General features: G+C 40.1%; 2 protein-coding genes across 2 annotated transcripts; both read right to left on the bottom strand.

Moving 5' to 3' along the window:
* Window positions 1–60: 60 nt before the first annotated feature.
* LOC144535067 (uncharacterized) lies at window positions 61–7,199 on the bottom strand. Its single transcript, XM_078277338.1, has 9 exons — window positions 7,026–7,199; window positions 4,271–4,444; window positions 3,994–4,132; window positions 3,800–3,888; window positions 3,457–3,520; window positions 2,249–2,337; window positions 2,020–2,132; window positions 1,756–1,912; window positions 61–839 (listed from the first exon to the last, which is right to left on the bottom strand). The coding sequence occupies exons 1-9, from the start codon at window positions 7,072–7,074 to the stop codon at window positions 682–684; spliced, it is 1,032 nt and encodes a 343-aa protein (XP_078133464.1). The 5' UTR covers window positions 7,075–7,199; the 3' UTR covers window positions 61–681.
* A 1,118-nt stretch (window positions 7,200–8,317) lies between these two features.
* cfap99 (cilia and flagella associated protein 99) lies at window positions 8,318–13,172 on the bottom strand. Its single transcript, XM_078277850.1, has 15 exons — window positions 13,059–13,172; window positions 12,837–12,981; window positions 12,625–12,719; window positions 12,415–12,521; window positions 12,147–12,324; window positions 11,913–11,993; window positions 11,501–11,569; window positions 11,289–11,375; window positions 11,082–11,170; window positions 9,809–10,013; window positions 9,466–9,607; window positions 9,220–9,371; window positions 8,920–9,125; window positions 8,612–8,807; window positions 8,318–8,488 (listed from the first exon to the last, which is right to left on the bottom strand). Exons 1-15 carry the CDS (start codon window positions 13,170–13,172, stop codon window positions 8,381–8,383), a joined length of 1,974 nt encoding a protein of 657 aa, XP_078133976.1. The 3' UTR covers window positions 8,318–8,380.
* Window positions 13,173–13,469: the final 297 nt, after the last annotated feature.

The following is a 13,469-nucleotide window of genomic DNA, read 5'->3' as shown; positions in this document are numbered from 1 at the left end:
CATTGTAATTTGACATGCACAGTAACCACTAAGCATCCAAGAATAATTAAAAACATAATCTTTTGTCACCAATCATTTTTATTTATTTTCCTTTAAAACATACAAATATAACCCTCAAAATAGCAGATGAAAAACATTAAGCAAAGGTATCAACTAACTACAGACAACACGATGTGCTGTAATCAAATATATAATAATATTTAAAAACAAGGCACAAACCAGTTTACACCTCTCTGTAACTGTGGAACTAGTAAATGCAAGCATCTCCACCAAAACATGTGCAAAGTAAATCAATTACCTCTGTAAAAAAACGTGCTTTTCATAAGACAGAGAGGTTCCCACCAAGTTAAGGCACACAGATCATTTTCACCGTTCCAGCATACCTTTCATAATCCAATAATCTAGTTTATGAAAGGAGTGTGTTTGTCTGAGTGGAACAACTGTAACAGTGTCAAACTACAAGAATTCACAAAAACCTCTGTTTCTCAAAAATATATTCAAATGTACCACAAAAAGCTAGTAGATTGTCAAAGTACTGTCAAGGCAGTGCTCTTAGTCCAGTGTTTCACCATCAGTCTTCCTCTATCAGTCCTTTTTTGAGTTGGGACCCAAATGTAGATAAGACTTCAGTTGGTTTTATTTTACCAAGCACTTAGACAAGCTAAGATGATGTCCTTTGGTTCACCAGCCAGCATATACAGGTTCTGCATCACAGGGGATCCCATAGTATCGACCTTGAGGTCGCTCTTTGCGCAATAATGGAGCTCGTGCTACAGTTAGCTCTCCATCAGTGTCTCTCCGTCGACGTAAGACCATTAAAATGATGAAGAGTAGGGTCACTGAGGAAAGAGAAAAAAACAACAGAGGATGTTACAGGAAATGTCCACACAGTCTACAGTCAGGCATTTTACACATACACAAAGAGTGTATTGATGTGTGTAATGTGAGAGCATGAGTCTTATTTTATCTCATTGTGTCCTCTTTGTGCATGAAGTGGACTCAGTGTAAGAGGAAACAATCTGTTTTCAGTGTGCTGAAAGAAAAGTGTGACTGTATAATAGTCTCTCTGAAAATGAAAGTGTCACATATCGTAGGCATAAACTACAAGCCCAGAACAATACTTAGTTAATAGATGAAATCTGTAGTAAGAAATGCATGTTATCAATTTAAATACATACAGTAATACAGAAATAAATTACAATAAAAGACAAACTATACATTTCAACAATACAAAAAGTGAAAAAACGGAGGTTTAAATAAACATAATTAATTTACATTTATTTTGTTATAAGAAAACAATTTAGTCTGTAGAGAAGAGTAATCCTGTATTCATAGTCCTTTTTGGTGACCATTGCTAAGTCAAGAGTTGAAAGTTCCTTGGCGTTTTCTGAAGTTGTACTGCATATTTAGTCTGTTTCATCTTTGCTCATATCCTTTTATGATTGAAAAAAACAAACTCTGTCCCATTAAGCTATAGAAAATAGGCATACTTAATAGTATCCAAAGGGAGGTATGAACCATTACCATGTCAAACACCAGCTATTAATACTTATTTCAAAGACAGTGTTTTGTGTGTAATCAGATTATATAAATGTGGGAAATTGCAGCTTGAAGCTTTTCAACTTTAAAGGCAACCAGTTCTAGAAGCATAACTGCAAGTCCAATGCCTTTAACATGGTGTGAAAGGCAAGATGCATTTTGGAAAGAAGCTCTGAAATATCAGGGAAACATACTTGATAGTTAGTTCTTACTTACCCCCTCCTCCAATAACTAAAAGAGCAATAGTGACGGGAGCCAATTCACAAGTGTCTCCTTCTTTGCGGAAGAAAGTCTCCATGCAGTATCCTGGAGACAAGCTGCCCTCTGGACAAAACGCATCGCTGGGACACTGAATGGGGTTCACATCTGGACTCTGAGAGAACAACATGACTCTGTCACCAAACATATGCAAGATATTTGTCAAACACACACAGGTTCATTTTCTCTTGTGGGCCAGAGTGCGGAAGGTGCAGTACTCACAGGGCAGTAGTGATTCTCTGGGCATACATCACAGCTCTCCTGGCCCCAGTGGATCTGGAAGAAGCCACTGCCGCAGATTTGACACATAGTCTGATGGGGAGCCTTGTGCATGCCTGTTCAAAACCAGATATCACCTGGATGGATATTCATGCTTGCCCTTTTCTTTCATGAGCCGCAGTACTCATAAGCATAGGGCCTCGTAGCTTTAAGTTAGCATGATGTGAATTACCTGGTCGACACGGTGTGCAGTCTTTAGAGGCAGTCTGTAGAGCTTCTTTTCCTGCAGGACACATCTGGCACTGGCTACAACCAGATGAGCTGTCAGAGAGAGAGAGAGAGAGACGCTTATTCGTCACTGTAAAATGGACAAACTACTATGGATTTCACAGCTGCCACAAGTAACTCAGAGGCATTTTTGAAAAATGTCAAAGCTGATTCAGTTTAGAGCTGTTCACAGTGCTAACAAACATATACAGTAAGCAATGGTTTGGTGTAGGTCTGTCATTTCAAATGTTAAGCAAAGGCTGGAAAAATAATAGACATCATTAAAGAAGGAAAACTGTTTTCAGAGTCTCAGATCTGTGTACGGCAGTAGCTCAGTCCGTAGGGACTTGGCTTGGGTAGCCGGTTCAAGTCCCTGTACGGACCAAGTACGGAGTGTGGACTGGTAGCTGGAGAGGTGCCAGTTCACAATGCTAGTTCACCTGCTGAGGTGCCCTTGAACAAGACACCGAACCCCGAACTGCTCGGGGCGCCTGTTCATGGGCATCCCCCTCACTCTGCCATCTCTCCATTAGTGCATGTATAAGGTCCTGTTTGTGTATATTGTGTGTGTATTTTGGGCCTGTAATGTGTAATAACAACGAAGAGTAAAAAATAAATAAGTACTTCTTCTTCTTATACAATTAAAGTTAATTCAATGAAAGTTTAAATCTGACTGTCATGGTAAAGAGCCGAGCCTAAAGGTCTTCCTTCCAAGCCAAAATCAGTCTCCTTTACAGGGTGCATAGGCTCAGATATGTCAAAGGAGTTCAGAGTAACTTTCACTCCTCTTCCTTTGCTTTGATCGAGATGCCTCAAAAATGCAAACTGAGAACACGAGACCTTGCGGCCCTTAGCCCTTATCTAGGGATTGATAACATCTACCATCTAATATTTCCAAGTCCAGTTCTATAAGCCACATTCATATATGCTGGGACATGATCATACATGCCACTTACGGTACATGTTCATACCTTCTGTTGATTAATCAAAGCAGTGACTGTGTAACTGGTCTTGTGTGTGGGGGTATATCTGTGCCAAATTGTTCCAAACAGAACCATGGGATGAAATCATGTGATGTTGTTTGTGATTATCACACAGAAATCGTTATGAATGTTCCATACTGATTTCTGAGTCCTCCTTAAAAACAACCAGTGACGTTCAAATGCAACTTACTTGCAAAAACGTCCCAGTGCACACGGTGCACATGAAGTGGAGCTCTGCTGCGATGAAAAAAAACCTAAAAGCGACAGACAGAAAATAACTCAACACGTGATTCATGTTTTCTCTCAAGTTTCAGAAGATTTGAAACTATGTTGAGAACATTGCATGTAAATTTGTAGTCATACATTTTTATATGTAGATAATCTATTCATTTTCAAGAATGCGTTCCTTTATAATTGATCTGGAAAAAACATTTTACATTTATAAGTTTAATAGCTGACCTCAAGCAGAAAGCATATCACTAGTTACTGATTTATAACAGTATGGGTTTTTGTCTACAGCTAAATAAACACACCTGGTGAACAACTTGTGCATCTGTCTCCTCCAGTGTTATTGTTGAAGGATCCAGGAGCGCAGGGTTGACATAATGGACTTCCAGTGAAACTGTGCAGTAGTGTAAAATACACAAGACACTGACCAGTGAAGTTGACGGTAAAGCCTATACCACTTGAAATAAAAATAATTTCTTGGCACAATCTGTGTCCTTACTTTGTATAGAAGCCCCGGTTGCAGGGCAGACACTGCTGCTGTCCTGCTAACGGCTGATAGAATCCTCTGGAGCATGGCAGACAGGCTCCAGGAAATAGACACTGACCAGGGTCAGAGCAGCACGCACACAGCAGGGTGTCTGGGGAGGGATAGAGAAGGATTTCTTAAGTTTGACTTTCCATTCTTACATACAGTTTGAATCCCTTCAGTAAAAATAAATATTAGAGGTCATCTTAAAATGGTGGCTTCGTGTCAGAGGACATGGCCGTTGACTCACTGTTGTCGTACTGCGATCCTGGAGCACAGGGCTCACAAGTAGAAGTGTTGAATGCAAAGCAGCCTGGGGTAGTGCTGCTCAGAATCACGGGAGTTATAGTCAGACTGGTCACATTCTCTATGAGAGTGGTGTTCATCACAGCAGGAGAAAGTGTTGTCTGGCTCACCACCATGCCTGGAAGAGAAGGGCACTGGATGTTTTAAATCTGACTTCTGGTAGTGGACTGATACAGGCCTGCAGTGCAAACTCAACAATTTAATTTGCCTAAAATAGTTAATGAATGCAAAATAATGATTGGGGTTGTTCTGGTAGCCTAATCATGACCTGCAACGTCCCTGGTTCAAACCCAGCTCTGGACCTTTGTTACTTGTTGTTCATCTTTCTCCTTATTTTGTGTGATGTATCTACTGTCAACTATCCAATAAATATGCACCAAAATACTTTATATAATACTTTATAACTTTAAAAAGTTATGTATATGTCATAAATAAATAAAAAACACATTAAATAAGATCTCATCGCTGCTTTTTGCAGATGATGTGGTCCTGATGGCAGTGAGATTCAGCACTCACTGGATCGGTTCGCAGCCGAGTGTGAAGCGGCTGGGATGAGGATCAGCACCTCTAAATCGGAGGCCATGGTTCTCAGCAGGAAACCGATGGAGTGCCTTCTCCAGGTAGGGAATGAGTCCTTACCCCAAGTGAAGGAGTTCAAGTACCTTGGGGTCTTGTTCGCGAGTGAGGGGACAATGGAGCAGGAGATTGGTTGGAGAATCGGCACAGCAGGTGCGGTATTACATTCAATTTATCGCACCGTTGTGACGAAAAGAGAGCTGAGCCAGAAGGCAAAGCTCTCAATCTACCGGTCAGTTTTTGTTCCTACCCTCACCTATGGTCATGAAGGCTGGGTCATGACCGAAAGAACAAGATCCAGGGTACAAGCGGCCGAAATGGGTTTCTCAGGAGGGTAGCTGGTGTCTCCCCTTAGAGATAGGGTGAGAAGCTCAGTTATCCGGTGAGGAGCTCGGAGTAGAGCCGCTGCTCCTTTGCGTCGAAAGGAGCCAGTTGAGGTGGTTCGGGCATCTGGTAAGGATGCCCCCTGGGCGCCTCCCTAGGGAGGTGTTCCAGGCACGTCCAGCTGGGAGGAGGCCTCGGGGGAGACCCAGGACTAGGTGGAGGGATTATATCTCTAACCTGGCCTGGGAACGCCTCGGGATCCCCCAGTCGGAGCTGGTTAATGTGGCCCGGGAAAGGGAAGTTTGGGGTCCCCTGCTGGAGCTGCTACCCCCGCGACCCGACCCCGGATAAGCGGATGAAGATGGATGGATGGATGGATTAAATAAGATTCACAGGGCCTGTTTGGGGTCTAAGGTTATTTGCTTTGAGGGGTCCCCCTTCACATTTTCACCCCCAATAATTTCTCCACATTAACAAAACCACTCAAATATTATTCCTTAATGGTTATGGCTTTAAAAAAAAAAAGCATTTTCTTTTCATAATGGAACAAATACATTAGCAACCATATTATAAATAATAACTCCGATCTCTCTGCTCCGATCTCTGTCTCCAAAGTCACATTCTCGATGAGAGTGGTGTTGTTCTGTTGTTTCTGCTCACATATTCACGCACAGAACATTAAAATACATACACACATACACCAAAGTAGGGTTTTCTGCTGTTGTGGTGTCAAGTTTTCATAGTTGTGGGTCATAATGTATGTCATATTCTTGCTGCAAAACAAATATACCTACGGATACAAAAAAAGTAACCTGAAACTGAAGTTTGCCTGATAGGGACCCAGGCAAGTGTCAAGTAGAAATTACGGGCAAATTTAGTCTTGGTGTTATGCAGAAATTGCATTTATGTATACTTCCAGGCATTTACATTAGTAAAAAGTTAATCTAAGTAGATTCACCGTAAATTCATCCCCCACCTACTCAGACATGCACTGAACATTGATCCAGCCTCGAAACACAACCAAAATATGAAAAACAAACAGGTGGGTGGATGGTTCTCCTAAAAGATGAGAACGTCTTCAAACTGTGTGATATCTTAAATCACTCCACAAAATCTTGAGTACAGTAACTTTATCTAACCACAGAGAAATAGAGCAACAGGCATAAGCACTAAGCAAAACAGAGCCCATAGTGTGATAGTAATTACATTAGCCATGTGCCTAAGTGCTTTCTTGAATAGGAGCCATGCTCCTCAAGAAATGCAATTATTCAGAAAGGGGGTCATGTGATTTCTCTTGTTCTCTAGGTTGGCAACATTTCTCTCTCAAACTTTTAGACACTGATCAACTGGCAGAAAGAAATACTGTAATCCTGAAAGTTTGCCGTATCAAATTCAAGTGTCAGCTAAATGATGAAGTTCCTATAGAGAGATTAGTAATACCACAGTAAGATGCCACAATTTAACATACGATTAGGATCAATTCCACTATACACACCATAGAAACACAACAGCAGCCTAGACCAGTAATGCTAAGGTCATTTTTCATGAGGAGAAAGTTTGAAGTTATGAAGTTTGGGGGGAAAACAGTAAGATTTGAATTGACTTTTTATGCCATGTATAATGTTTTTATACTTTGTTTATTCAACCAAAATCTATAATACGCTATAATATGCTATTTCAGTTATAGTGGTGAATTAACACTATGATATCTATTAGTATATATCTCTATAGACCTATAGTACCTTTCCTAGTGGGTTGTAGCATTACAGCAGTAATTGTCGAACAAGTGTCCAACTTACCTATGAAGAAAGCGGCGCATATCGCAGGCAGAACTCCCCGGCAGTCCATCCTCCAGATATTATCGAGTACTAGCACCAAAAAATGTCAGGCTACAGCATCACATCCCTAACAAGTGCCCGAGCTGCTCTTGTTTTTACAGGAATCGCCTGTGACGTTCCCTCACAGTGGGATCAGTCCTCTCATCAGTGTCATATGACAAAATACGCATCATGTGATTTTGCTTTACAGAGAAAAAACTAATGGGAAAATGGGCCCGATTCAGGCAGATCTCTTGTTGTTACACGGAACGGCCAGCAGGGACTCACTGCCTCTTGTGTGGTTAAAATCTAATACATTCCACAGTATATTCTATATGGCAATGATTCAAATCCATTAGTAAACCATTACATGGAAAATTGGTCCTAATCATTTCAAATAGATAGATATAAATAGAGATATATAGATAATAATAATAATAATAATATACTTTTTAACAATCTCCAGTGGGGAAATTACAATTAGCACTTATTATTAACACTTCAATTAGATATTTCATTACCAAAAAATAGATATTTTCATTACTTTAATTACTGTATTATATGCAATGTTATCAATAGGCCCATAATATTCCTATTTTTCACAACTATATATATATATATATATATATATATATATATATATATATATATATATATATATATATATATATATATGCCTGTGTGTGTATTTAGTTACACACACATAGAAATAATAGTGCATTGTAAAAATACAGATTTGCTGTCACATTTCTGAGCTATACTATCCATAGTTCTGCTTTGCAATGGGTGTTTTCAGACAACAGATGCTCTTGAGCTCTTGATGATGAGAAATCATGAGTGACATTTTGTACAGTAACTTGTTACCGAAACATACAAGTCACAAAAGTAACACCAACATTGTTTTGAGGAAGGGACATTTCCTTCATAAGTCATAAGTCATACGTCATAAGTTGAAGATCCACTTCCCTTTTCATGCTACATACACACATGTGGGTGGAATTTACTTTACTTTGGGGAGACATTTGTGAACTTTACTGAACATAACAAACTTTAATTAACATTTTCTTAATAGTCAAGATATAAGTCAAGATAAACAATTCCAGATAATTACTCACAGGGAAACCACAAAAGGCTAATAATACTAATAATTATTAGCTTATTTGTGAAAATTAATCATAGCAGCACTCAAACATTTTTTCCAACAATTTTAATGCAAAATGTGTCAAAGAACACAACAAAAAGATGAAAAGCTAACCATCCCACACATTACTTGCAACAAATATAACTAGAGACCCTTCTGATCTAAAATTAAACATTCACAGGCCTGTGGAGCATATTTATGTCTTGAGTGTTTCTGTCTGAGAAACAACATAAGGAGCGTCCTTCTGGATGTGACGCTCTAAGCTCAGCTCCAATTCCTCCCAACTTTTCACTGTCAAGCTTTTCTGGCAGAACAAGAAAGAGAGAGACAAATACTGCAAAAACTGCTTCAATCGAGAATAATCCCAACACTAACATAAACAGACAACGCTGACAACTTACCAAGGCTACTGAGTATTCCTACTCACTTTGTCGTGTGTCCCTGTGTTTCTCTCTTCTGTGTGTGCTGCTGCCTGTTCAGAGTGTTTGGCCTTCCTGCCTTCAATTTGCTTCAGTCTTTGGCGCTCTTGCTGTTTCTCTTCAAGCTTCTTCTGCAGAGCCAAAACTGTGTCATCCTGAGTCATCCCCTGCCGAAAACCTGGCCTGGCTTCCCTCTCCTTTTTCCTGCAACATGCGAAAACATGTGTGTGATATTTGTATGTTTGTATAAGTATCTGCTTCAGACCCACATTTTCCTACTAACCATAATCAAATCAGAACCAAACATTTTCCTGACCTTATGAAAGCAGCCTGTGCCAGCGCTCTCGTGTGGAGGTTGATGGTGTCCAGCTGCTCCAACAGCAGCTGCTTCTTGTTCTGCTTCTCCTCCAGGATGTGCTCCCGTTTCTCCTGCTGCTCTCTTTGCTGCACCTCCCTCAGGAGAGCCAGCCGCTCCTTCAGCTCCACCAGGGACATCTCTCCCAGCAGCTCATGGCCTGCAGTCTGACACGGGACAACAGATTCAGCAGGACACAAGGAGTAGCCAACGTGAAGGTATGTCAAATGTTAAATGGCGCCCATGCTTTCCTTCACTCACCTCTGAGTCGTCAAAATTCCTGACTCTAACATGAGGAAGTGATTCAATGGCGCGGATTTCACAGATGATTTCAAATCTCCTGCTGAGCTCTGCTTGTGCTTCCTCCAGTGCTTGGCGAAGGAGCTCTCGTCTTTGCTCTGAGACTTCTTTCACTGTAAAATGTGTGTGTGAAATTGAGTAGAATGAAAAGGAAATCATGAATGAAGGATCACTGTATCACACGTGATGTCAAACGAGGAGGCGTACCTATACTTTGCTTGATTTTCTGTAACTTCTCTTTAGCTGTTTTTGAGTTCTTGTGTCCTTCTGCCACTTGTTGCACCAAGTCTCTCATTTCTTTTTCCTCCTGCAACCTTTTCTCAGCATATCTCCGCATCAGCTGAGCTGTCTACAAGAAAAAAGAAAGCAACCATAAATAAAACACTTTATTATTGATGCATAATTGCAATTCCCTTAAAAATGACTTCTTTATAGGGTGTTTGTCAAGAACAGACATGCTTTTGTCATCTTCTTACACACTTTAAAGCACTGTGTAATCTTCTGTAAATGCTTTTTCTTATCGGTTGTCGAGGGAGGGATCTTTACCCACCTCTTCTTTCTTCAGCTGAGCAGTCTTCTGGTTGCGTTCCATTATGCGTGTGCGGGCCATAGCTGCCTCTTCATAACTGATGCGTCCCTCCAGACGCCTGCGCTCAATCTTGGCCAGCTCCTCCTGAAGGTCCTTCTCACGCATCTCCTTCTGCCACTGGAGGAAAGACGAGGGCTCACGTGCCCCCTCCACCAGACTCTCCATTCTGTGTCACAAACACAAAGAAATGACTCCTGCTGCAGTTGAGCATTATTTATGTGTAGCCCGGGCTAAAATTAATTTAGACATCAGGATGTAAATAATTTATGCAAAAGATTAAAATGTATAAATGTGGTTAAAATGTACATGGATGGCTAAAATGTATGAAAATATAAGAGTCAATCTTTACAGTTCAAAAGTTAAAGTTAAACGGTTAATGCCAATGAGCATACTTTGTTTGATGTGTACATTAGCCAGCACGAGTAATCGGCCTAACATGGTCAGCAGCATCATGTGTCAACCCTTGTTTTTCTTTATTTTAATTGGAACATCCTAAAACAGCCAACACATTTCCATTTTCAGGTAGAGGGGTGGGGCTTAGCTGTAAGCCGCAGGGTGTCTGACACCTTTGAATTTAAAAGCCTCTAGGCTCTAGTTTTTTAAGCTCTGTGGTGTTTTTTTACTCCAACGGCGCCTTCCAGGCAGCTAACCCTAACCTTAACCCTAAACATAACCATTGCCGCGCTGCCTGGGAGGAGACATTGGGGGCAAAAAACACCAAAGACTGTTTTTTAATGAATACATATTTTGATATTCATATTGTTTTAAGGACTAGAGTAGATAACTGGGCAATACTAGTGCAAATTTGAACTAAATCCAAGCAATAGGTAAACAATTAAATGAGTGGTTTTATTCTGCACTTTTTCACCTATGGGGTGAGTCAATATATTGATACATTTAAGCACTTTTTGCGGTATAAAATATTTTTGTTAAACCATCCATTTCATGAAGGGGACATCTCAAAATTATGAAAAAACATGGTCGGGTTTTGTTCTAGGGGTATCTGAAAAACTAAAGCCCGTTTGAGGATTTGTTTAGGCTACTAACTGTGTAAAAAGTCTCATTGAGATCAAGAAATTCTTTGCAAGAGAGACCTGAGAACAAATTAGGCTACCTTATCTACAACATCACAACAAGACAATTCAGTCAGACAAATCAGTCATCACTGATGATACTGAGATGTTTAATCCCCCTAAAATAGGTCAAGCATTGGCAATTAAATGCTCTGCCCTACCTTTGCAGCTCCTTCTCCAACTGACGGTCATATAGCGCCCCCTGTCTCAGGATGGCTGCACTGTTGAGCTTGATGGGCCAGCTGTTATTCTAACAGAATCAGAACAAAACACCCATGCAAGTGGATATTATGCCTTCCTTAGTTCATAGTCATCACTATCACACTAAAGACTGATCCACTGAAGCAGGTGAAATAATTAGATCTCACCTTATTACTGGAGGGAAGTTCAGAGGAATGAAATGAATTGAAGTTGAGTTTTGAATCCAAGTCCTCCTTAATCTGAGACACCGCTCTCTGCAATATAAATGATGGTTCATCAGCAATGTGATCTGATATACTATATATATAAGTAAGCATGAAGGCATGAATCAATAATATTACTTTGGAAATCCATGTAAAGTACAGACAGTAGCCCCTACCTTGGTGTGTTCAGACTTCTGTGGATTTCCACATCTGAACTGTTTCATATTTGCCTCATAGAGCAGTTCCTTTGGTGAAAAACAAATGTGATGTAATCAAGTCAGTATACGTGCTGATGATAATAATATGATGATAGTAATCGTATATGCGACCAGAATTGAATTCCAAAAAATTATAATTTAATAATTTATAATAATAATTTATGTTTTTAATGTACTGTAATGTAATGTTTTAACTGTTGCTTTTGTTGTTGTTGTTGTTGTTGTGCATATACCTGCTGTTGATTTACAACTACTCTTTCTGTCAAAACTTGTTTTCTTTGATGTATTTCATTACTATAACAGAGCATAATTTGCCTTTTAGATGTCATAGCCTTTTTCTGATCATAACGGGGGAAAGCAGATATTGTACCTCAGTCCTTTGATGGTTCTTTTGTTTGATCTCCTCCAACATCTGCATTTCTTTAGGAGCCATGTATGTGCTTTTTGGCACCTATAAAACAAAAGTCTTTTGAGTCCACCACAACCTCAACACAATAAACAGCTTAATGCTCTGTCTTGTAGTCTATATAAGACAGTAAACCGAAACTGTGTGCCAATGTTTGAAGGAAATATTGTATATGCTATAACTGCAAATGGGGCTGACTGGTTTTGATTTTTCCTGCTGTGGAATGAGCTCAGGCATAGGCAGAGGTCGAGGTTTAGGTTTGGAGAGAGAGAACTCCTGGGGCTCAGTGGATTTGATTGGAGCTTTCTTGACCCGACTCCCACCAGACATTTTGACAGCAAGCCGGTCCATGAGAATATCCATCTCAGGGCGCCATCTGAAGGTACAAATATGCTTTTATTCCCTTATTCCTTGCCTTTGGAAAGACATTGATTTCCTACAAAATATTTCCCTGTACTTTTCTCACCTTAGCAGAGGGTTAATCCAGTGTTTCTCCACATAGGCAGCGTCATAGATACTATTCCACTCATCTTGTATCCACGTGGTGAGGTTTGTGAAGAAGAAAGTCAGGAACTATACAGCCAGACACAATACACACACAGAGGGCACAGTAGTGTAGCTATATATTACTGGTTATGTCAAATGCAACAACCCTACTCTGATCAGTGTTTCTTACCATGTGCATCTTCTTGATGTCCAGAGATTTGATAATGTTGCTAAAACGCTGAAGTCCAAGGTCATCAAGAGAAAATGTGGCAAGGTAACAGATAACTGAAGAACAACATAGTATTGTAAACATGTCAGTGGCAATCTGGTTTTATTCTTTTATTTATTGCATTATAATGTATAAGTTTGTTTAGCTAGCTAGGTCACTTATTGTCAACTTACTGACAAACTGGCTGCGGTCACCTCTAGATAAGCATTTCCCATTCTGGCCATAGAAGACATTGATAACTACGTCCAGTAACTTTTTGTGCTCTATGCATCCAGAAACGACATCAAGTATGAACTTCTTATGCAGAGTACCCATGTTCTGCAACAAATAAACGAGATAGTCAGGTGTCAGCACAAGCATGCATCAGGGTAGGCTACTGATCTGAGTCTACCCACCTGCAGATCCTTAGAAGCCTCTTCCATAAAGTCATCCAAACACTGTCTGCCAGCACTGAACTTATTGAGCAGCGCAATGGCCTCCTTGGCAAGTGATCCATGGTTTGATGCCATTTTGTATCGATCTGCAGAAAGCTGGTGGAGATTGATAACTGGTGAAAAGATCTTTGCTAAGAGAAAAGCCTAAAGAATTACAGTATCCTCAATACTCACGCAGGCCTATAAATTGTGTAAAAAATAACATTTTACTTCTACCTGAGACTGAACTAAAGTGTTTGCTATTAAAATATACATATTAATAGAAAGTATTCACGGAGCGGCTTGTTTTCAGCGCGAAATCGTTGCCATGTTTAGTCGTTGCTTAGCAACACATTTGTGTAAACAGAAATGTATCCTGGCTCAAACGTCTAA

Source organism: Sander vitreus, chromosome 20, assembly GCF_031162955.1.
Source record: "Sander vitreus isolate 19-12246 chromosome 20, sanVit1, whole genome shotgun sequence".
NCBI lineage: Eukaryota > Metazoa > Chordata > Actinopteri > Perciformes > Percidae > Sander > Sander vitreus.
This window is presented reverse-complemented; position numbering and strand designations above follow the sequence as displayed.